The 26527-nt window shown below is 32.4% G+C and overlaps 2 protein-coding genes across 3 annotated transcripts in view; one reads left to right on the top strand and one right to left on the bottom strand.

The window, feature by feature from the left end:
- Positions 1 to 4556, top strand: part of LOC134711716 (uncharacterized) — a 35575-nt gene extending 31019 nt beyond the window's left edge. For both annotated transcript variants that reach the window (XM_063572541.1, XM_063572532.1), the window contains one exon: positions 4201 to 4556. In XM_063572541.1, the coding sequence (XP_063428611.1) occupies positions 4201 to 4482 (282 nt within the window). In that variant the 3' untranslated portion in view covers positions 4483 to 4556. The remainder of the gene's footprint in view (positions 1 to 4200) is intronic.
- A 3542-nt stretch (positions 4557 to 8098) lies between these two features.
- LOC134697430 (PCNA-interacting partner-like) lies at positions 8099 to 26286 on the bottom strand. The gene is made up of 12 exons (XM_063559711.1): positions 26115 to 26286; positions 23986 to 24095; positions 21683 to 21858; positions 20585 to 20866; positions 19890 to 20063; positions 15952 to 16116; positions 15454 to 15608; positions 12940 to 13105; positions 10657 to 10829; positions 10318 to 10405; positions 9696 to 9820; positions 8099 to 9267 (listed from the first exon to the last, which is right to left on the bottom strand). The coding sequence occupies exons 2-12, from the start codon at positions 24092 to 24094 to the stop codon at positions 8916 to 8918; spliced, it is 1965 nt and encodes a 654-aa protein (XP_063415781.1). The 5' UTR covers position 24095; positions 26115 to 26286; the 3' UTR covers positions 8099 to 8915.
- Positions 26287 to 26527: the final 241 nt, after the last annotated feature.

Raw genomic sequence — 26527 nt, 5'->3', positions numbered from 1 at the left:
ATTGAATTGTTCGACATATAGCTTTTCATTTTAGGACGAAATTGAAATTGTTTGCTTATGTAACGTGTAACCGGGCGATCAATGGATACGTATCTGAATAAATCAGGAATGCAAGTGTTCAACTCAATTTTTCACCACAACCAGTTGTCTATTCAAAACAATCAACACATCCTTAAATTGATTCACAACAAAAACTATAACTATACACAGCAAAATGTACATAAATCAAAATGCAAGGTAAAGTAACTCATCCACAATGCATAAAACACACTGCTTCATAACAGAATATACACAATGTCACTATGCCATCACTATGCAACATGTATCAGACCGATTTATTCACAATGTCACTAAAACTGTAAAATATTACTATGCAACATGCATACGGCCCTTTATTACACAATGTCACCTACAGATTACTTTGCAACATGCATCAAATACGTATCACATAAAATCACATATATACAACTTCTATTTACAACGTCCACCAATATATAAAAAATAAAAATTAAAATCACAAAAATACTGAACTCAGAGGAAAATCAATTTGGAAAGTCCATAATCACATGGCAAAATCAAAAAACAAAACGCATCAAAAACGAATGGACAAGAACTGTCATATTCCTGACTTGGTACAGGCATTTTCAAATGTAGAAAATGGTGGATTAAACCTGGTTCTATAGCGCTAACCCTCTCACTTTAATAACAGTCTCATCAAATTCCGTTACATTTACATGATGCGTTAAATAAACAGTCACAATCAATAAAATAGTCAAAATATGGGAACATCAGTCATCATCGTATAACAATTTAACAGGACACAACAACATCACCTTGTTAATCTGTTGTCAATATCACCTTGTTAATCTGCAACTAACCACAATAACACAATGACATATTTACACTTGCACAAATCTTTCAATGCACAAGGAATATATATATATATATATAAACTCAGCTGAACTCACGCACTAACTATCACTATGAGTTCCCACACAATGAATATTATCCAACTGGTAAGGTTCAACACAGTGCACTTTCACTAATACACTTCCACAATATAACAACTTGCAACACCAGCAAGTGAACACCTTGTATGCTCACTAATACAAATCAATGAAGTATTCACACTTCCACATAGTACAACTTGCAACACCAGCAAGTATACACCTTGTATTTTCATTTAAACAATAACCACTTATATATATCAGATTCACTTTATACATTGTATCACAATCACTATTGCAATATTCACATATAAATCCGAACACTATTTATATATCCTTTGGAATCACTTAATTCACTCTACTTGTTGGAAAATAATCCCTGATGTTATCACTTCAACGGTCCACATATAACTGACAAAGTTTCTCAGTATTATTATATGTGGGGGTTTTAAGGACGGCTTTCCTACAAAGTTTCATATATGGAAGTGTTTAACGACCTTGACTGGCTTTTCAGCCCTCGCACGATCGGCTCGGTGCCCGAAGACGTTTTGTGAGCTTTATCATATTTTGTTGCCGTGGGTCAGGAACAAGTAGTGGAGGTCGCAATATGGAGGCCGCCACCTTGGTTTTGGTGTGTTGTTTTTGGTTTGTTGTCTATTTTAGATTTTACTTCTTCACAACGGCTGCTTTCAGGGCCAGTTTGGTCAGCTTGGCAGCCCGCTAACCTCGATGATGGAGTACTGGTAGATGATCTCGGACGTAGTTCAAAAGATGACAGGAAGCATTATCAGGACCAAAGCCGTGAGGCAGTGAAATGAAGGTCGTATCACCCAACAGCCTAGGATACAGCCCTCGGACGTTAATCGGCATGACACTCCCCATAATATACAATGGTTTTGGAGTGCATGTTAACGCGGGTACGCCAACTACTACGTCTATCTGTACGGCATGGATTGGTTTCTGTCATCTTAAGTAGTAAGTCATTGATATCTAACTGTAAACCCTCATCGAAGATAGCGGGTAAAGGAGAGCTGGCCCAGCACGTCCGTTCAGCTGTAATGACTGAGACGTGGATGTGGATTGGAATGATGAATCTACAAAGTTTCACAACAAATGGAAGTTTTTAAGGACCTTGACTGGCTATACAAAACAATCAACACATCCTTAAATTGATTCACAACAAAAACTATAACTATACACAGCAAAATGTACATAAATCAAAATGCAAGGTAAAGTAACTCATCCACAATGCATAAAACACACTGCATCATAACAGAATATACACAATGTCACTATGCCATCACTATGCAACATGTATCAGACCGATTTATTCACAATGTCACTAAAACTGTAAAATATTACTATGCAACATGCATACGGCCCTTTATTACACAATGTCACCTACAGATTACTTTGCAACATGCATCAAATACGTATCACACAAAATCACATATATACAACTTCTATTTACAACGTCCACCAATATATAATATCACCTTGTTAATCTGTAACTAACCACAATAACACAATGACATATTTACACTTGCACAAATCTTTCAATGCACAAGGAATATATATATATATATATATATAAACTCAGCTGAACTCACGCACTAACTATCACTATGAGTTCCCACACAATGAATATTATCCAACTGGTAAGGTTCAACACAGTGCACTTTCACTAATACACTTCCACAATATAACAACTTGCAACACCAGCAAGTAAACACCTTGTATGCTCACTAATACAAATCTATGAAGTATTCACACTTCCACATAGTACAACTTGCAACACCAGCAAGTATACACCTTGTATTTTCATTAAAACAATAACCACTTATATATATCAGATTCACTTTATACATTGTATCACAATCACTATTGCAATATTCACATATAAATCCGAACACTATTTATATATCCTTTGGAATCACTTAATTCACTCTACTTGTTGGAAAATAATCCCTGATGTTATCACTTCAACGGTCCACATATAACTGACAAAGTTTCTCAGTATTATTATATGTGGGGGTTTTAAGGACGGCTTTCCTACAAAGTTTCATATATGGAAGTGTTTAACGACCTTGACTGGCTTTTCAGCCCTCGCACGGTCGGCTCGGTGCCCGAAGACGTTTGGTGAGCTTTATCATATTTTGTTGCCGTGGGTCAGGAACAAGTAGTGGAGGTCGCAATATGGAGGCCGCCATCTTGGTTTTGGTGTGTTGTTTTTGGTTTGTTGACTATTTTAGATTTTACTTCTTCACAACGGCTGCTTTCAGGGCCAGTTTGGTCAGCTTGGCAGCCCGCTAACCTCGATGATGGAGTACTGGTAGATGATCTCGGACGTAGTTCAAAAGATGACAGGAAGCATTATCAGGACCAAATCCGTGAGGCAGTGAAATGTAGGTCGTATCACCCAACAGCCTAGGATACAGCCCTCGGACGTTAATCGGCATGACACTCCCCATAATATACAATGGTTTTGGAGTGCATGTTAACGCGGGTACGCCAACTACTACGTCTATCTGTACGGCATGGATTGGTTTCTGTCATCTTAAGTAGTAAGTCATTGATATCTAACTGTAAACCCTCATCGAAGAAAGCGGGTAAAGGAGAGCTGGCCCAGCACGTCCGTTCAGCTGTAATGACTGAGACGTGGATGTGGATTGGAATGATGAATCTACAAAGTTTCACAACAAATGGAAGTTTTTAACGACCTTGACTGGCTATACAGCCCTTGCACGGCAAAGTTTCTCTGTCTTGAGCTGGTTTATATACTACGATATGGAACGGTCCATTATACTTGAAGGGGTGAAAATCAAGACTATACTAATTTTAGGGGTGTTTTACGTTATACATGGTGCTCCAACTATGGAGAAACTTATATACATATAGAAACACAATTAACATCGAAAGAAAACTGGTGATTCACATAAAAATAAATAAGCGATGACCGATTTTCGTTACACTTATAGGGCTCATCCATCTATTTTAGGGAATAAGGTGAACAAAATATTTCTAAATGAGCAAGTCAGTTAAAAGTAAAATAACCAAAATACCGAATTCCAAGGATAATTCAAAAGGAAAGTCTATAAACAAATGTGAAAATCAAAAGCTGAAACTCATCAAACGAATGGATAACAAATGTCATGTTCCTGTCTTGATACTTGTATTTCCTTATCAATTATTTAAATATTTTTTTATGAATATGATTATTATAATGATTCTAGTCTCTTTTATATTAATGAAGCATGACATCACTGAACACGAAAACAGAGCCAAATTGATGCTTGGAGACAACTTGTATGATTCCTTACCACCAAATGTCAAGTCTGCGGTCATAAGCGCAGTATACAGAGGCGATCTTGGTCCAAAAACGGCAGATCTGATGAAAGAAGGAAAATGGCGAGATGTCGGCGTAGAATATTTGAACCATCAGCAATATAAGAAAGCAAAGGAACTTGGCATTATTGGAGTTAGAACAAGAATGAACTGGAATCTTGAACAATTCAATACCATGATTAAAGAATGAATAAGAGTACAGGAAGAGTGTTAACTGTTTATGTACATTTACGTGATTGTATAACGAAATAGAATAAACCCATTTAATTCAACATATATTTCATATGTAGTTTTGTATAAAACTTTTCGATTAAAAATATAAATGAAACAGAATTCCGTATTATTCATTTGTTTACTTAATATTTTTGTGAGATCTGAAATAACACTGTTAAAGATTCAATAAGATGAGCTACGGAGTATAGATAGGTGTTTATAAATTAAATGAATTTCCCTAGTTCTTATTTGGTATGAACTATTTCAATAGCTGTAAAAATATCAAATACACACACCGAGCTGTTATACTGTAGAATATTGGAAAAATATGGAAAACCTTTTACAATATCTCAGTTGTAAAATAAATTCAGTGGAAATTCGTCCTAAAGTTTTAAGGTTTTATATGCATTAATAATAATACTCAGAATAGACTAGCAGACTTTTATTCAGGTTTTAAAAATGATTGAAGGACTTAATTCCATTTTACTTTTAAATAAAATAGATATTGGATTATATAAATAATTGATTCAGTTTTCAGATGTCCTTAGAACATGCATTTAAATCAATCTATCTGCGTATACAAAGAATCACCTATAGTAAACACGATCAACTGAAATAAATATTCGACAGAGGCAACTATGGCTAAGCATACAGATATATAATATAATGGTTTACTTTTTAAATTGGTATTTGGATGGAGAGTTGTCTCATTGGCACTCACACCACATCTACCTATATATACATATATATTATAATCTCTATCATAGGGTAATGTGGGTGCCTCGGTTGCCAAGTTGTTTACGTACTTCTACTGTAATTCAATAATGAGGTTGTGAGTTCGAACCCCGCTCGTGCGGGTGAACTCGACTCCAATTTTAATTGACTAGGTGTGTCAGTTTTCCTCTTGAAGGTCGGTGGTTTCCTCCAGGCACTTCTGCTTTAGTTAGTAATGCAGATAAAATACGCATGTGCTACCGAAGAACGGATATAATATATAAAATCCTGTCCGGTTTTCAAACTTAAAGACAAATTGAGAAAGAAATGGTGTTACAATATTTACAGCACATTTCAGTCAGTATGTAGCTAAAATGTGCTGTAATAAAGAGGAAAATCTTGCCTTAGAGAGGGAAAATAAGTCATTCTTATTCATGCCAAAAATTTTAACTGATGCATGATTTCTTGATTGACAACATAATTATGTCACCCGATCGACAATGTCGGGTGACATATTGCTTTTCCTCTGTTTCTTTTTCTGTATTATTATTATTATACTTCCACCTATTTTGTCCGGCAGTTTTCTCGGTGTCCACTATATACAGGTGTTGGATGATTTTGACAAACATCGGAACTACCATGTTGCCATGGAAACTATACCAAAAATTTCATAAAGCTCCAAATTTAATGAAACTTCACAGAAACAATGAGCAACATTGGAATATGTGGAATTTGACGTTGGAATTTCGAAAATGTCTGTCATTACCATGGAAACAATGCAAAACAGGTCAAACTGATCCAAATCAAAGCGCTGTAAGCACTGAAGGCAGTTAACCATGTATGTCATTCAATCTTTTTGAAATGAAAAACAGGAATGAATATGGTTTAGGCGTTGGTATCTAAATCTGTTTTCAAGACACACACAAGAGGGTGTGGGGTGACCCTAGGGACTACCACTATTTTCATTTGATTTTTTATATTGTCCCATACATGAATATATATGGTTTATGGGTTCGGGATCTTGACCGTTATCAAGTTTTCAAACAGGAGGGGTGGGGGACCCTAGTGACTTTCCCTATATTTCATTTGATTTGTTATATTGTCCAATACATGAATATATATGGTTGAGGGGTGGGGATCTCATCTGTTTCTAAGTATCAAACAGGAGTGGGTAAGTTAACCCTAAGGACTCTCCCTATATTTCATTTGATTAGTTCTCATACATGAATATATATGGTTTAATCTAAAGGTGGGGATCTCGACTGTTTCCGATTTTATAAATCAGATGATTGCAGGGACTCCCCCTATATTTCATTTGATTTAGAATTGGGGATACCAACTGTTTCAAAGTTCTTAAACATGAGGGGTAGGGTGACCACAGGGACTTCCCCTATATTTCAGTTGATTTGTTATATAGTCTTATACATGATTATCTATGGTTAAGGGGTGATGATCTCTAATTTTTCCAAGTTCTCACTCATGAAGGTGTACAGTGACCCCCTTATAATTTATTTGATTTGTAATATTGTCCCATACATAAATATTTATTGTTTAAGATTGTGGATCTCGACCGTTATAAATTCGAAAACAGAAAGGGGTAGAGTGGCCCCACGAACTCCACCTATATTTCATGATTTGTTATATTGTCCCATAAATGAATATATTTATTGTTTTTGGGTGGGGATCTTGACTGTTACCAAGTTTTGGTCATTTTGGTTTCTTGTGGATAGTTGTCTCATTGCCAATCATACCACATCTTTTTTTTATATATAGGAAACCTGGGAACAGTGTATATCTATAAAGTCAATATATATGTTCCTGAAGAAACTTCCAGCTATTTTAACTGACCTATGAAAATTGAGAAGAAAAAAATAATTAATGCAGCAATATGTTTAACTTGAAAAGCATTTAACATGCATTACCAACATTTATCACTGATAAAAAAAATTATACTGTTACCAGGAACATATTAGATAAACTGTTCCCAGCTGTCACTTGTCAATGCTTGTATTGGATTTTGACATTAAAATTGGTGTACAAAATATTTTCTGCTTTTTCTTTCTTTTAAACAATTTTGGTTTTCAATTCTAGTGTTTATATTTATTTACCATGCATAGCTGTATTTTGTCACCTTTCTGGATTTTTTTAGTTCAAAAACCCGTTTTTTGTGGGGTTCTTGTTGCTCAAGTCTTTAGTTTTATGTTGATTGTCTTTTTCTTTTTTTGACATGGCATTGTGAATTTATTTTCCACTCATGACTTTGAATATCTCATTTGTATCTTTCTCCTCTCTTTTACAGAAGAGATAATGTCCTTACTAACGTAAAATATATTTATTTGTGATGTGTAACTAAATGTCATATTGAGAAAAGATTCCTTGTTCAACTGATTTTAATATCAAGCTGGAAAATGATAACATGCATCTGTTTTTTCCAAAATTTGCATTTGGGTTTATTGCTTGTAAGATTATTTAATATTTGTTCAGGACAAAATCACCAATTTAATTTTTTTTCTTTCAATTACATAAATATACAGTTGTTTTCTTAGTTGATCATATATTTCAATGCCTCATGACAGCATCAAGAAAACTTGTAAGCTGTTACTTAATGATGTTGATTAATTTTAATACAATATTTAAGTCATACTAAATTAAGAGATCTGTCTAATTCAATTTACTTATTGAGGCTGAAAAGTTGCTAAATGCAAGATACTTAATATGTAGTGAAATAAAATACAACTTCTGCACAAATTAGTTTTTTTGCAAGTTGTAAAATAATTTATGTTTCTGAATACCTTTATGGTGAGAAATATTGTGTAGTTTTCAAAATGGCTTCTATATTAAAACTCAAGTATTAAACATAAACAAATAAAATAGTAACATAAATATTGCACTTTTATTTCAAAAACACAAATTTATACACAACTACAATATACATTTTTTTAATAAATATAAACCTTATACACAAATATTGTGAGGTAAAATAAATACAACCTAAAAACTTAAAAAACACACAAAAGAAAGAAAAACAATGAAGACAAATATTCATTGTTCTGTGGTCACATATTTGATAATAAATTACAGTTTAATAAATTTCATGATATCACAAACAGTTCAGCAATCTCTTTTAACTTCATCTTTAAGAACAGTAGCCTCACATGATTAGTTAAATAAAAAGCAGGTTTTATTGAAGAAATTTAAAAATAATGATAATTAAAATATATGAAGATTTTTAAAACAGGGCTCAGATCTTTGGTTGGTGTTTTCATCATTATGTTCTTTAAATATTGTTTCATGAAGAATGACTAGGAGGATTTTATTTCATAGAGACAGTGACCTCTCAAAATAATGACATAGAAGAAGTCTTTGTGGAAGTTATATCTAGATAAAAAGAAACAAACAAATGGTAAAAAATAAAAAGCCAGTCTGAATATTAAAAAAAATATATTGAAATAAAAAAACAACAACATATTTTAAAAACCTTTAAATTCAGTGGTGACATAGCTGGTATGATTATTCATCTTTATTAAAACATACACACACACTAACCATGATACTTTCAAACAGACTAGTTACCCTATATATGATTTAATATCAAATTTATAATGAATAAATATGTAATATAAATTGCATGACTCTAAAATCATTCAACTACAATATTAGTAATTCTATAATAAATTATGAACTTCACTGGAATGATTACACACGGAAAAATGTAGACAGCTGTTGTTGACCTTTCACCTGAGGTAGTAACTTTCTTCGACAAGACTTTGTTTCTGTTTTGGACTTTTTCTTTGCTGGAGCATTTGATTCAGTGTTTTTACGTTTCTTTCCCCCTTTCTCTACATTCCCCTTCGTTTCATCTGATGTCTGACTTGAAAGTTCAATTGTTGGTTGACTAGATACCACATCTACAGACTTGGGTTTACATGTTTCACCAAAAGTCTTTGTAATTTGTATTTTCTGTATATTTTCCTGATCACGTATCGATTCTAAAATCTTCTTTGCTAAACCTGCCTTAGATGCAGAAGCAGGATGAGCCAAAGTTTTACTGAAAAATATCAGAGATTTTGATTAACTATGTGTAAACAAATTTATATTTTAGCTTATTGTTAAGATAAAACAGTTGACTTTTCTTAGTTTCTTTAACTTCTACTGCTTTATCAATTATCTTAATTCTCAACAATATTTACCAACTATTTGATTAAGATTACGTCCTTATTGGTAGATATTTACACAAGACAAGTTTTTTTTTACGATATTTCCATATTTTCAATTTTGTATAAGCAATTTACATTTTGTTTAATGCCCTGCTAATGCCTGCTTGGACTAACATTTCCATGTTTAGTGAACCATGAAATTTAGGTCAAAACCCTAATTCATGATATATGTTAAACAGTTACTTCATAAAGATAATGCTTGATGTGAATCACAACTACTCTATACAAATGTGGTGTGTATATAAGTGAAATGAAATACCTGGGCAGGACTACAACTGGACTATTTGTTTGACAGATATCATCTTTGTTAGGGAGACCTACATGATGAGCTGGTAAAGCCCAGTCATAGGAGGCTTGGTATGATTGAGTTATCTCCAAAGAAACCTGAAGTCAAAACATAAATTAATTATTATGCAGACAAAATAAGAAAAACTTTGCAATAGTAACTACACACCTTTTTCAGTAAAATCTTCATTTTCTAATGTCAACAGATTCTTATAGTCTGTTGGGTTTCAAACTCCACCAATTTCTAGATGGGGTTTAATTTGATAAAAATGCTGTTTCGAAGTTAAGAATGCTCAAAGTTGTCTAGTCTATCATATCATTATAAAAATTCATAAAGAGTTTTGATGCGACTGATGTCTCACCTGCAATAGCTGCTCTTAGCCTAACATTGTAAATTTAATGATGTCTAGTCAAAAGAATTGTTAAAGGTCCAGATGCTATTGTAGCTGACTATGCTGTATGGGTTTTGATTATGTTAAAGGCAGCAGTGTCTTATAGTTTAAATTGTTTTGTCATTTAGTCTCTAGTGGAGAGTTGTCTTCTTGGCAATCATACAAGATCTTCTTAATTTTATATACACAATACTGTATACATACCCCAGATTGTCTTTTCACTAATCTTTCTGAGAGTGATAAACTGAGGTCTGAATTCTCTTCATCATCATCACAATTTTCATCGGGAGATCTGTCAATAAATTCAAAATCATCATTTATTTTCTCAATATTTAATATATCCATATATATGAGCTTAATCTTGTTAAAAGTACCAGCTTTTATTCCAATCTGGAGGCCAAAGAACAGATAGCAGCTTCCTGTTAATCTTACTTCTTAAACAATTCCAAGAAAAATGCAACTGCCCACTTTCAATAAATTCATTTCAGTATCTCAAATCCATACCCCCTTAATTTTGGAACAGCCCTAAAATAGTTTACACACCTGAATTGTGATAACAGTGAAGGGAATCTAATTGGTGTTTTCTGACTGGAGAAACCGTCACATAAATAATCAATGGATTGAGACTGGTCCTGTTGTGTCAGTATTTTATCTGTGATGTAACGTAAAGCTGTCAATGTTTTCCTTCCCAACAGACTTCCTCCATTACTGACAGACTGAAAATAATAAAGAAATATTCTGTTATGTTACAATGTCTACTCTCCTAAACTTACTGACATACTGAAAATAATAAAGAAATATTCTGTTATGTTACAATGTCTACTCTCCTAAACTTACTGACAGACTGGAAATAATAAAGAAATATTCTGTAATGTTACAATGTCTACTCTCCTAAACTTACTGACAGACTGAAAATAATAAAGAAATATTCTGTTATGTTAAAATGTCTACTCTCCTAAACTTACTGACAGACTGGAAATAATAAAGAAATATTCTGTAATGTAACAATGTCTACTCTCCTAAACCTACTGACAGACTGGAAATAATAAAGAAATATTCTATAATTCAACAATGTCTACTCTGCTAAACTTACTGACAGACTGGAAATAATAAAGAAATATTCTGTAGTGTAACAATGTCTACTCTCCTTAACCTACTGACAGACTGAAAATAATAAAGAAATAATCTATAATTCAACAATGTCTACTCTGCTAAACTTACTGACAGACTGGAAATAATAAAGAAATATTCTGTAATGTAACAATGTCTACTCTCCTAAACCTACTGACAGACTGAAAATAATAAAGAAACAATCTATAATTCAACAATGTCTACTCTGCTAAACTTACTGACAGACTGGAAATAATAAAGAAATATTCTGTTATGTTACAATGTCTACTCTCCTAAACTTACTGACATACTGAAAATAATAAAGAAATATTCTGTTATGTTACAATGTCTACTCTCCTAAACTTACTGACAGACTGGAAATAATAAAGAAATATTATGTAATGTTACAATGTCTACTCTCCTAAACTTACTGACAGACTGAAAATAATAAAGAAATATTCTGTTATGTTAAAATGTCTACTCTCCTAAACTTACTGACAGACTGGAAATAATAAAGAAATATTCTGTAATGTAACAATGTCTACTCTCCTAAACCTACTGACAGACTGGAAATAATAAAGAAATATTCTATAATTCAACAATGTCTACTCTGCTAAACTTACTGACAGACTGGAAATAATAAAGAAATATTCTGTAGTGTAACAATGTCTACTCTCCTAAACCTACTGACAGACTGAAAATAATAAAGAAATAATCTATAATTCAACAATGTCTACTCTGCTAAACTTACTGACAGACTGGAAATAATAAAGAAATATTCTGTAATGTAACAATGTCTACTCTCCTAAACCTACTGACAGACTGAAAATAATAAAGAAACAATCTATAATTCAACAATGTCTACTCTGCTAAACTTACTGACAGACTGGAAATAATAAAGAAATATTCTGTAATGTAACAATGTCTACTCTCCTAAACTTACTGACAGACTGAAAATAATAAAGAAATATTCTGTAATGTAACAATGTCTACTCTCCTAAACTTACTGACAGACTGGAAATAATAAGGCAATATTCTGTAATGTAACAATGTCTACTCTCCTAAACTTACTGACAGACCGGAAATAAAACTGATTTCACCTGGTACATAAATCATTTTCCTCAATTAGTCAAACAACACCATTTACTACAATTGGCAGGGTAAGCAGTATTTCATTATGTTCAATATAATTTCTGGTTGGTTAAGCTGATTACAAAATATCTACTTCAAGTGCTGCACTGGTATTCTTTAAAAGTATTTTACTATTTGATATAGGGAGTTTGAAACATCAAGATGAAATTTAGTTTTTGCCCTTTATTGCTTGCTGTTAAAATTGTACACAAGATATGTTAGCAATGGCGATTTTCATTGTCTTATAATTCAGATTGACAGAATAACAACATGCTTTGATATATTATAATTATTTCTTTCATGCGAAAGGGTGTTTCTCAGCAACAATTTCTTCAAAGGGTGACTTGTTTGAGATGAGAAATAGCCAAGAAAAATGAGTGTGAAAGACCATTGATAATCTGTTAATAGCTGTTTTCCTAGGCAAAGTCAATGATGTCCAAGCCTGACATTATACACTCTCTTTTTACTCAACTGAGAAAAAACAATATGATAATTATGTGAACAGCATTAAATGATAATTGTTTCATTAATGCTCACTCTAATTTAGTACATGTTCTGGTCTGTGGTTATATTGTGAATTCTTACTTTATCTGGACTAGACATCTTGTTCCTCTCGGTCTGGTCAATAACCAGTTTAATCTGCTCCTGTAATCTATCACTAACGGTCTCTATACTACTCTGTCTTAACTTGGTATCTGTTGATCTTAGAAGTTCTTTCTTTATGATATTTACTACTTTACGACAGGCTGACCTGTAATGTTAGATGAGTTTAAAAGAAAAATAAATTAACTCTTAAAGAACTGTAACAATCAACATCAACAACCAGAACATCAAGATCAAATGGTATAAATGGAGTTTCCCTGTTTTCTATATGGACCATAATTTGCTATTGAGCTCGTTTCCTATAACGATAGAAAAGTGATAAAATTGTGAATTACTGTAAGAAAAGTTGTAACTACATCTAAAGATGCCATTATTTTTATCAACATACAAGTGCATTCTACTCTTCCCTAGAAAAAAAAATGAAATTAACAAATTTCAAAGATTGTACAACCGTATTTTTGTGTCGTTTCTCACGTTATTTTTCGCTTCCGAAGTGCATAACGCTGACTAATTTATAGATAATCGTCACCGGCAAATTCGTAACTTTTACTTTCAAATAACAAAGAACATCGACCAAAAAGAAAGGTCAGAAGAAAATGCCGAGAACTATAAGTATTTCTGTAACAGGTGTAAGAACACTGGCGTGACTTTGGTGTCTGATTTCGTAACGCAAATTTTAGATGATATAAAAACAATATGCAAATATGAACTCTCGCGAGATGTTCAAATAGGTAAATCAGAGATGATTTACATTCTTGTTTTGATCTTCGTAATAATTAAGTTAGAAAATGACGTTATCGTCATGCGTTACATTTCACACGAAACAGAGGTCCAGTTTTTTATTAAAATTGTTTCTGTCGTTAAGTTCGAATCATTTCCGGTCATACGTGAAACATGTGACTAACATGTGATCACGCCCTTACCGCCGGACATATGATATACTAGGTCTAAACATTGTTTTTGTTTCCAACGGGATGTTAGCAAACATAATCTGTAAACTTGTTTCGTCTTGTTTAAAAAAGGAAAATACAATTTTCAAAGAGATTGCGCCGGGGGTCTATTATTTTTCCTATTTGCATAATGTTACATACGATCTTGTGAGAAAATAAATGCCCAATGACTTGAAAAAATCGATTTCAGATTTGACCAACGTTTTAACACACTTCGTTTCCCAATAACTATGTAAAGGGTCCTTGGAAAATTCAATCAAAATTACGTCTCTTATCATGGTGCCGATGTTCGTGGGATTGATTTTTCTTCAGCAGTAAATATTACTGGATATTTTAGGTGAATAAAGATAATTAATAAAAAAAAATACATGTTAATATACCGTTACACTTGGATGTACAAAGTTGGTATCTTTGTCACAATTTTTTTTTTTTTTTTTATTCATGTTCTGCAAACACTTTTCAGAAACACAATAAACTTGTCAAAGGAAAAGTAAACTTTTACCAGGCATGACTTGAAAGGAAGTACTTTATTGATTTTAGCCCACTAAAGTAGGTTAAAATGTGGAAACCATGTAGATGGTGTACAGGTCTCAAATATCACATGGTGCCTATTTTAAATATTTTAATTCCAAGTTAAAAGTTTTTTTCTTTACTGGATTTAAAGAATTTAACATTGCCAATGATTTGGAATAAATTGTATATAACTGGAATTTCAAAACCAAATATAAATATATTTTTTTGGCTAAAACATCAAGATACAACGATTATGGTATCCTGTATCAATGAAGAAAATATGGAAATTTCTGAATAAAGTGTACTAATTGTTTTCAAAACAAGCACATATTTAGGAGTTTTATAATACTGTTACATTTAAGATGGATTTCAAGAAAAAGTATACTGTTCAGATTATTTTAAGCAGATTTTGCAATAAAATAAAACTAGAAAAAATGCTTTCGGTTTCTTATGGTTTCCTGTCATGTTTTAAAAAAACTTTAATTTAACATTGAAAATAGATTTTAAATATTAACATGAAGCAAGTAACACTAGAAATGGTGTTCATTTATGTCTTTTGAAATATATTGTGCAAAATAAAGAAAATAAAGATTGGTTTCCTGTTTGGTTTCCTGTCACGTAAACGGTGAATCAAAATGTATTAATTTTTTCTCGAAAAACTTAATTGTTCCATTCATATTATTCTAACACCAACACAACCCACAGAATAAAAGTTAAAGTTTTAGAACTTATAAAAAAGGATACAAAAAGAAACCAAAGGCTGAATACCAAATTATGGTCCATATTCTTATTATGCGAGTGAAATAAAATATAAAAAAGTTGACTTTGGCAGATGGCATCTCAGAATGATGATGAGCTACTATAGCTCTCATAGAAAACATTTTTTATATATATCTAGACTAAATGAGAAAAACTGCTTTTAATTTTATGGAAAATTCTGTATAAAATATGTGTTAACTCATTTTTCAAACTTTAAAGTACATTTCTCAAAAACTTTGACATGTCCTATCCTAAATTATACATTATATCTAACCTTGTGTTTGACTCCTCTTCAATAACATTCTGTAACCTATGCATCAGATCAACAAATTCTCCCAACCCTTTAACAAACTGTAACAATGGATGACTAGGGTCAGGGGCATATCCTTTACCGCCCAATCTTATCTTCAATATGTATGATACAGCCGTCTACAAAAGTCAATCACATATATATGTATATAAGTCACAACTGGTAAAATTACATATATTAAAATATTTAAAGCACACTATGTTACAAACTGTTGGAAAACCATGAATACACACATTCTAAAAGATGTGGGGTTGACTAAGATTGTTGAAATGTGTGAATAACATTTAGATAAACATACCATCATGGGGTTCTGAGAAAATAATTTAGGGTACTATGTTTGGGGTATAAACAATTAGCTCCAAAGGATCAAAATAAATCATCGATGACCATGATAACATAATATTTGTTGACTCAAATTGTATTGGAGGTAAAAAATATATAATTACATTGAAGTTGATATACCTGATACATTGTCATATTTTTTGTCTTTGCCTCTCGTTTAAGCTCTGTAAATGCTTCATGTGTGAGTTCTCTGTTTGGTACATTGAGAACTCGAGCTAGAGCTAACTCAGATCTAGTGTTCACCAATAATTCTAAATAAGACTGCAGAACCATCTTCACGTAGGACTAGAAATAGAAATATATATATATATTACGGATTACAAATGTGTCGAGGTTTGTGATTGGATAACAACACAGAGATGTCAGTATATATTCGGAAAACTGCCGGGTATATATACGACGTTTATATCCCCAATTAGAACCTCAAAAACGTCATCATAATACTGGTGACTATGTGACGTACTCAAAATCTATGGGACTGTCAGAGGCTCACAGAGGGAAAATAATGACGTGCGTCAGTCATTATACATTTTTAACACAAAATCACGCAATTTACACTTTTAATACTTAAATTTAATGCTAAAAGTGTTATTATAAATTATTACATACATGATAAAATTAAGTTCACAGCAAATAAGAAAATCCTTCATGCATGCCGAACATATCAGGTTGGGGTTTTCAACATAAATGTGTTGTCAACAAATACTTGTACTGGAAAATAACATTAAGACAGGGGTAATCCGTAATATATGTGTAATTCAGGTCTCAGACAGGGTATATACTGTGACATTCCCGGCTTAGGGCTTATATCCCCTTCGCCTTTGGCCTTTGGCTCAGGGGATATAAACTCTAAGCCGGGAATGTCACAGTATATATCCTGTCTGAGACCTGAATAACATATAATATAAGACAGAACTTCATTCATTCTTTCTCCCTTTATTTGTTGTATCTCACATCCAGACTGCTGAGACAGGTGATAAAAGTTAGAACTTGGGGTAAAATTACAACATGATGACTCTGATTATCTCCCCTTTAGCATTGATTCCTTTATTGAAATTCTCATGCAGTGTTCTACAAAAAAATTTCATGTTTATGTTATGTTTCATCAATATCTGTGCAGCCTTTTATGAGTTGATGCACTTGCCACAGATAATTACTGCATACAATAAAATTGAAGTAAGTAAGTTGGCTTATCTCCCCTGTGATATGTAGGACTTATGGATTATATTCTATCATGCACATCATCAAAACTTTTGACTTCTGAATATTTTTTTAACAGATTATCTACTCTTTGGTAGGATGTTTTGGAACTGGCCCAAGACCACAATTAATGACCCTTCTTTTCGTTGTTCACGAATATAGTTCCCTTTAGTTATAGTGTATTTCTTCTTTATTTTTTTTCTTTCCCTTTCTCATTCATTTCTTAGCTTTTCTGGGGTGGAAATGAAAGAAGAGAGCTGAAATAAACTTTTGAATGTTTTATTTTAACTGATTTCAATAAGGAAAGAGTGATTAGGCCAGGTGCAAAAAGGTTATATTTACACTTTTCGGAACATCTCTTGACTTGCCTATAGGGGTAGGGATGTGTATTGGCCAAATTTGTATGATGTAAAGATGCAATTTTTCTGAAAATTGCATATATCTTTGGACTTGTACTGTACATTACACACACAAAAAATTAGACAAAAACAACGATTAAATTTTTTTAAATGCGACAAAACGTTATAAAGAAATGATAGAGAAATTAATTGTGGTCTCGGGCCTAAGAGGTGCATTTCAGCAAATTTTGAAATTATACTTTGACAACTTCTCTGAATGATCTATTGGTATTTATTTGTCAAACTATATGAGAAGAAATGATTTCCACTTTTATTTGATAGAAATTTGTAAAAAAAGTCACTTTTCAGCTGATATGCCCAAAAAGTAGCTTTTTCACTTTTTTCAATAATTTTGCAAAAGCAGCATCCATATTTTTTCTCTGACATTTTTTTTCTGATATCTATTTGTGTTTGTGGTATTTATTTCATGTGTTTTACTCATTTGTGAACTCTGAACACAAAGAAAAGTGGATAAAAGCATAAAAAGAGTACAAAATGCATACCCGTAGCCAGGGGGGGTTCGGGGGGTTCGGACGAACCCCCCCCCCCCTGAAAACAAATAAGCACTGTTAAAGTCGATGTTCTGTTCGAATTGTGACTGTTAAAGTCGAGTTTGTGAGTCAAACGAACCCCCCTTTGGAAATTCCTGGCTACGGGCCTGAAATGGACTGTTTTAATAGTCTAGGTCTAGCGGTCCGTACGAAGCAAGTGAAATATGAAGTTCTATGCACTTAAAAATTGTATTTCTTTAAACAGACTGCACTGAATCTATATCAAAAGCACTTATTACTGGTTGTTTAAACTTGTCTGTTTCACAGAATACCTTTATTTTCTTCTGTTGGATGGCTGGTGGTTAAAATATTGGCATTTCAAGACTGAAATTTCAAGCGGGTTTTAAACAGAAAATTGAAAAAACTTTGCATCAGACCATACTGTCTACATATATAGTTGAAAGCAACAGTCTTGTTACATCCAGGCTTCATATTTGATCATATCTCAGCAAGGATTTGGGCAAAAAGAAGCATATTTACATCTCCAATATCATTTATATGCAATTAAATATGGAAATATAGAGAACAGCCTAAATTGACAACTTGTTGTTTTAAGCTTGACATTGCTTAAGACCATGTAAAACTCATGTGTTATGCTATTTGAAACTTATATTTACATGAAAAGAACATTTATGATATGTTAAATGTTTTGTTTTAACTTAAAAACTTTAGAAAATGGTTGTAAGTGGAAAATATTACATTTCATATAAGGCCTCGCCTCATTTGAAAACCTCTATTTTTTGGCATAGGCACATATAAAATTAACTTTTGTCAATTTTTTATAAGTCTCATACATTAAGTATGCTATCATTTACTTTGAATAGAAAATATCTTATACATTGAGACATAAAAAAGTGCAATTTGGTGTTTTGGGGGGATTTTTGAAGCCAAAATTTGAAAGTGGAAATTTTTCTATTTCAACGTCACAATTTAGCAACCAAAGTTGAGATATAAAAAATGCCACATTTTCTATAATATATATCACATGGCTTTGAAACTTTGTAAACTGACTCATAATACACTAAGCTTAAATCATGCCAAGTTTTATTGGAATTGGTCAAGTTTTTGGCCCCTAATAGGCCCAAGACCACAATTAATGACCCTTCTTTTCGTTGTTCACGAATATAGTTCCCTTTAGTTATAGTGTATTTCTTCTTTATTTTTTTTCTTTCCCTTTCTCATTCATTTCTTAGCTTTTCTGGGGTGGAAATGAAAGAAGAGAGCTGAAATAAACTTTTGAATGTTTTATTTTAACTGATTTCAATAAGGAAAGAGTGATTAGGCCAGGTGCAAAAAGGTTATATTTACACTTTTCGGAACATCTCTTGACTTGCCTATAGGGGTAGGGATGTGTATTGGCCAAATTTGTATGATGTAAAGATGCAATTTTTCTGAAAATTGCATATATCTTTGGACTTGTACTGTACATTACACACACAAAAAATTAGACAAAAACAACAATTAAATTTTTTTAAATGCGACAAAACGTTATAAAGAAATGATAGAGAAATTAATTGTGGTCTCGGGCCAACTCAGTCTTGAAGATAAAAGAAGTAAAATCTTGCTAAAAATAGGTGTAATTGTGGGGAGAAATTACTTATTACCCAATGATGTTGTCTTGTATAGGAAACATAAAACTTTTTTTTTAACCAAGTTGCAGAATATACATACTAGATTTTATTTTTGAATAAAACCAACACAGTTTGTTTTTAATAGTACTATAGAAAAATGTATGACATTTTTATATATATTACTAGATATATTCAATGCAAATTTCCAGTAATTATAGAAATAATACAGAAAACAAGAGATAAAGTACCAATGATTCTTCTCACTTATTTTACTCTCAGGGTAAAAATTCCATAAACACCTCACTTTGTTTATTAAGCAGTTTTAAGCAGTATATTACCTCTGTTATAGAAAGATTTTTACTGGCAGAGAATTCCTGAGTGGAACTGAGTTGTATCTCTTCTAATGATGTTGGCACAGATAAAACTCTTATGTTACTGTTATTTTCTAAAGATGTCTCCATTGTTATTTTATTTATAGTTCTCCCATTGCACAAAAACTTCAGCATATATTTCTGAAATACAGTCAGTTAAATGTTATATAATTTATTTTCTAAGTTCATTAAATCAATTCACTACATGAGAAATACATTTCATATTTCAATTTTCTACAAAAAATCGGTGCATGTACTGGTAGTTTGTAGATGAGTGCTAGACAAACTAAGAATTGCTATTTGATCAAGTATAAATTTAATTTGTTTATTTAATCATTAAAGGAGATAAAGATAAAAGCGCTTCAAAGTGTATATCTACACAGGCATTTAATAGCTTAAAACACAAGTCCATAAATTTTGCTGATTGTTGAGGCTGTACAGTGGCCACCGAATGACTAAGTACTCTAATGCAAAAAGCATCAGATATGCTATTGAAACATGATTTGTTTTACAATATAACTATTACTAATAGCTAGTAGTAAAAAAATGTGGTTTGAGTGCCAATGAGGCAACTCTCCATTTAGAAATTATGCATTCTTACAATCATATAGAAACATCATGTATATTTTGCTATTTTCATTGCAAGCAAGTCTAAACCATACCTGTATTTGATGTGATGGAAGACCCAACACAATAATATCTGTAGACAGAAGATCGTTTTTGAGGTTTTCATTCTTGTCAAACCCAGTAACTAACAGCTGTAATATATCACACATATCTACTTGGTTACAGTTGCTAAGGAACTGTGTATAGTCCTGTTCTAGCCAATCATCCACTGTCTGTGTTAACTTTATATCTGGTGTACATGTTGATAGTTTCTGTTTGATCAGAGTATTACACTGGTGTATAGCTGTACTAGATTCTACGTCATAGTCACCAATATCCTGGAAATAAGGTACAATTTTGATAGAAATTAAAACAATTGTGCGGTTCAGTAAATTGTTACCTTATGTAAACCATTTACTGTTATTTTAACAAATATATGTATCTCAAGCAACTACAGAAAACAATCTTACAAAAATGTATCACAATTCATTCTAAAAATTCAACAAAAAAAAAATAAAACATGTAAAATTATCTTTCAAGGTGTCCTAAAAATTAATTTTACCTGAACTACATGTATGCATGTATCAAAAATGTGTAAGGGTTCCCCAGAACCCAGTGTCTCACCTACTTTTTCTGTTAATTGCAGGCTCAACAAAAATGAGCAAAAAGATCAATTAAATTATTCCTCTTGATACTATCTTTTGGTTGTAAGAATCTTCTGTCCAAGTTTGGTAAAAATCCAGGATAATTTTTAAATCTTTTAATTTAAAAAAAACTTTAACTGCAGACTGTCATTGTACATGTATGTCTAGTCTTTTTTTTTGCTGATACATGTATATTGATTAACTCACTACAGTGCATGTGGATTTCGCTTTGTCCACCCGCCCACAGTGGCAGTGGGCAAACTTGCTAGCTTGTCCACTCTGGCCACCCATATAGGTGCAGGCATGCAATTTCTTTTGTTGAATCAAAAGACTTGCAAGTTCAATCAATTGAGAAAAGGCAGATATGCTTTGTAATCAGTACCTTATAAAAAAGAGATTATACACATGTAGCTAGAGTGGGCAGGTGGAAAAAGCAAAGTCCACATGGGCTGTTGTACATTTATACTTGATAATGTTATGTGACATTTAAGTTTTGAATAATTTTCCAACCTGTTTATTTTTTTCTGCCAAACAAAGCTGTACAGCCACCATCTGATCCATGGATGACAATAAAGTTACTCGTTCATTCTTTAGGATCCCATGTTTACGACACATGGTCATCACAAACTCTGTTAAGGTGTAATGTTGCTCATCTTTTATTGTATCACAGCAAATAATCACAGGTTCTGTAAACAATTCAATTTAAATAAAATTGAGAATGGAAATGGGGAATGTGTCAAAGAGACAACAACCCGACCAAATTAAAAAAACACAACAGCAGAAGGTCACCAACAGGTCTTCAATGTAGCGAGAAATTCCCGCACCCGGAGGCGTCCTTCAGCTGGCCCCTAAACAAATATATACTAGTTCAGTGATAATGAACGCCATACTAATTTCCAAATTGTACACAAGAAACTAAAATTTAAATAATACAAGACTAACAAAGGCCAGAGGCTCCTGACTTGGGACAGGCGCAAAAATGCGGCGGGGTTAAACATGTTTGTGAGATCTCAACCCTCCCCCTATACCTCTAACCAGTGTAGAAAAGTAAAAGCATAACAATACGCACATTAAAATTCAGTTCAAGAGAAGTCCGAGTCTGATGTCAGAAGATGTAACCAAAGAAAATAAACAAAATGACAATAATACATAAATAACAACAGACTACTAGCAGTTAACTGACATGCCAGCTCCAGACTTCAATTAAACTGACTGAAAGATTATGATTTCATCATATGAACATCAGGCACAATCCTTCCCGTAAGGGGTTTAGTATCATACCATCATAACATATATGAGAAGAACATAACCCGTGTCATGCCAACAACTGTATTTAGAATAAATGTGTTTAGTTCCGACGCAAAGACCTTATCAGTGACTCAATATTAACGCCAAAATATGCAATCTTTAATGACTTGACAACAGTATCGTAATTATATCCCTTCTTAATAAGTCTATTCAAAGGTTTTGTAAGTTTATGAGGTGAATACTGACACCTTTGTGCTTTATAAAGAATATTTCCATAAAAAATTGGATGTGAAATACCTGAACGTATAAAAAGTCTGCATGTTGAGCTATATTTACGAATGATGTCTTTATACCGATGATAAAATTTAGTAAATGTTTTGACTAGTTTGTGATATCGAAAACCCTGGTGTAATAATTTTTCAGTAATACATAAATTTCTCTCGTTAAAATCTAAAACATTGTTACATACACGAGCGAATCGTACAAGTTGAGATATATAAACACCGTAAGATGGTGACAAGGGAACGTCACCATCTAAAAACGGATAATTAACGATAGGAAATGAAAAATCATCCCTTTTATCATAAATTTTAGTATTCAGCTTTCCGTTAGTGATATAGATATCAAGATCGAGGAAAGGGCAGTGGTCATTGTTAGTATAAGCTTTATTTAAAGTGAGTTCACCAGGATAAATTTCATTAATATACATACTGAAGTCGTCATTATTGAGAGCCAAAATATCATCCAAATATCTAAAAGTATTATTAAATTTGTTTATCAGATGTTGTTTTGATGTTTTAAAACATACAATGACATAACAGGTAATTTAGTTAAGTTTTATTAAACTTCTTGTAAAGAGTTCAGATTTACATGTACCTGAAAGAAATGTATGCTACTAAGGTCAAATAAAATATGTGTGGTTCTAGTTACATCTAAAAAAAAGTTAGGGTAGGTAGGTAGGGATTTTTTTTTATTTCATGTTTTTTTTTTACATTGAGTTTTGGGTAGGCTATTTTTAAGACAAAAAAGTAGGGAAGGTAGGGTACATGTAACTGGAACCACACATATATTTTTATTTGGCCTAAATATTATACAAAATTAATTGCACATGCAGTTCTAATATTTACATTTTGTAAAATCTTGCAGATGTCTGTTTTATAGCCAATTTCTCTAGGAATTATAAGCATTTTATATGAAAATAAAATATCAGGTTTCTGGTTTTTCAACTAAAGAAAGTACATAAATTGATACATAGATGAAACACAGTAAAATGTTCTTTGATCAGACAATCAAAATAAATTATCCAATTATTACTTTCCTGTATTTTTCCTTTTAAACATGTCTTGTCCCTCACAGAATATTAACTACATGTACATGTTTAGAACATGTCTTGTCACATATAAACATGATAAAGTTGATGATCAGAATATTACCTTTAGAACATGTCTCGTCCCTTTCATAGTTAATGATCAGAATATTACCTTTAGAACATGTCTCGTTCCTTACATATTATTTACCTTTAGAACATGTGTTGTCCCTTACATAGTTAATGATCAGAATATTACCTTTAGAACATGTCTCGTCCCTTACATAGTTCAATATAGCATTATAACTATCTGTCGTCAGCTCTGTCCTATCACAGTCTGGTACAATATAAATATTGGGTTGTCTCATCCTGAAAACAGACAATAAATAAATGGTGAAAGTGTCAATTTTATATACATTCCATACAACGGTCCAGCCTTTCTGGTTTAGTTCAATTGTACTTTTTTCATAAATGAGTAATGTTTTGAATAAAAAAAATAATAGCCTTAGGTAAGTAGTTTCTGTAAATGAGAAACAGACTTGTTGTCAGTAAGATGCAGAGTATGGAAAATGAACCCGAACATGTTGATTGAAGTTTTTAACGACCTTTACCATAAACATGATAAAGTCGGAAATTGTCACAGTCGGTATTTCAGGCCTTTTCCATCACATACTATGTGGTTTTGTATTTTCTGTAACCTGACCTATAGCAATGTATAGTTGTTATAAACTTCTGTGTCATTTGGTCTCTTATTATTTGTATAAGCTTGAATGAGCTCTGCTTTGGCAAATATGTTGGGACTGTTTAAATCTCTTTAAGTCTTTACTACATTTTTTTTTTAAAACATGCCCAATCGCAGCTCTAATGTGTAGCATAACTTATAATAACCTTGATTAAAAAAATAATATTAAGTGTTATCTGCAAACAGAGGTCAAATTTAAGTGTTTTTGTGTACTGGCCAGCCGGACCAGTGGACTGAAAACTCTACTGGTCCGGCTCCAAATCTAATGGTCCTGCAAAAATGACATTAATTTGACAGATGTTTAATTTTTATGCTTTCATTTCCATAAGTTAGACAGTAACAAAGGAATAGTCTTTATTCTGATTTTGATAAAGGTTTTGGTAATCTCAATGATTTTCTTTATCAAAATCAGGATCAAGGACAGAAAAAATATCAACATTGTCTTCCACGTCATCGCAATCCTCATGACGACCATAGGGTTCCTGACTAGGTCGTCTGGAGCGCTGTCCAGAAATATTCCACATTTCAATAGCCGAGACTGGATCAAATGATGCTATATCTTCAGTGTGAAACATAATGGTTAAAAGATCTGATAAAACAGTTGGACACAATTTTGATCGCCGATCATTCTTTACAAGTTTCATCTCAGAAAACCCCCTTTCTGTATCAGCAGAATGAGCAGGAAGGGACAAGATTAAATTATCTTAATTTTTTTGTCCAGCGGTTTAACTCCTTCCAAACATTTCCACATTTTATATTGTTGTGAAGGACACTCACCCGAGATATTAATTATTAACTTGATCAATTGTAATACCCCCCCAGTACCGTGTAATAGATTTCACAGGTAAATTGTTTTGTAAACAAACCAGATTGGGATACAATCAGTGATTTTTATCGACAAATTTCTACTGGTCCGCCAGACCACCAGCTGACAAAACCTACTGGTCCGAAGTAAATTTTACTAGTCCAGGACTACTGGTAATTTAGACCCCTGTCTGCAAATAACTCCTAAATAACTTTTGAAAGAAAATGGGAGGAGATAAACTACAGTTTTTATTAATCATGACTGCAACTATACTTTTATTAAAAGTGGTACATAGCCCAAACGGCCAAGACCGAACAGGCTCTATGGATGTTTAAATAAGTACAACATCTTGAAAGGCTATTATATCTTTTTTCTTTGACACCTTACATTGACATAAGTGTCAAAGAAAAAAATATATACTGCAGCTGTGCTATTTGAGCTGTCAAATTCCATTGACCGTATATTCATATATGTGAAATACAGTCAATGACAGTATATCACCGTGTTGATGACGTTGGAAATGTCTTTTCGTAGAGTTTTATTTATGACGTCAACAGGTTTTTTCAGAAATTTTACGTCTTCTGCTCAAAATTGAAAAATGATAGTTTTTACACTAAATACTTTATTTAGAACAGTTTCTTAGCCTTGTACAAATAAAATTGATATTTCGAGACAATGTATGGTTTTCTATATATAGTAGCCTCTAAAGACGTCATAATTATTTTGACTAGCTCTATCATCTATGGCCGAAAGAAATAATTTGAAAAATAACAAATTCAATTGACAAAGGGAGATTTGTTTTTGGGTCCATTTAGTAAGTCCAATCGAGCGGTTTCCGAACCTGTGTTATCCAAATGGTTACTGTACGTCTTTGAAATGTTGTTAAGAGAATCGTCTAAAACAACTGTGTCAACTTTTGTCTTTTCACTGATGTAAGCTTTTGTTTACATTTTCAAAACTAGCACCTGTTAGCGCCACAGGAAAAAATAGGCGTTGACCAATCAAATCTACCGGAAATACCAAATCAAAAATAAATACAAAAATATTAAGTCCTACCGGTTATGCTATGAATATTATACGTAAAACGGTAAATATTTTACTTCGGCTGAATTAAAATTCCTTAAATTACTATAATGTACGGAAGAAATTGCTAATATTGTCATAAAAAGAAGTCTGTTGTAGCCGCACTATAATATTTGATTAATTACTCTTTGACGCAAATGTATTTTATTGATCTTTATTTTTATTATTATT

This window comes from Mytilus trossulus, chromosome 1 (assembly GCF_036588685.1).
Source record: "Mytilus trossulus isolate FHL-02 chromosome 1, PNRI_Mtr1.1.1.hap1, whole genome shotgun sequence".
Classification (NCBI taxonomy): Eukaryota; Metazoa; Mollusca; class Bivalvia; order Mytilida; family Mytilidae; genus Mytilus; species Mytilus trossulus.
Note: the sequence above shows the minus strand (reverse complement) of the source record. Positions and strands in the feature narration are given on the sequence as shown.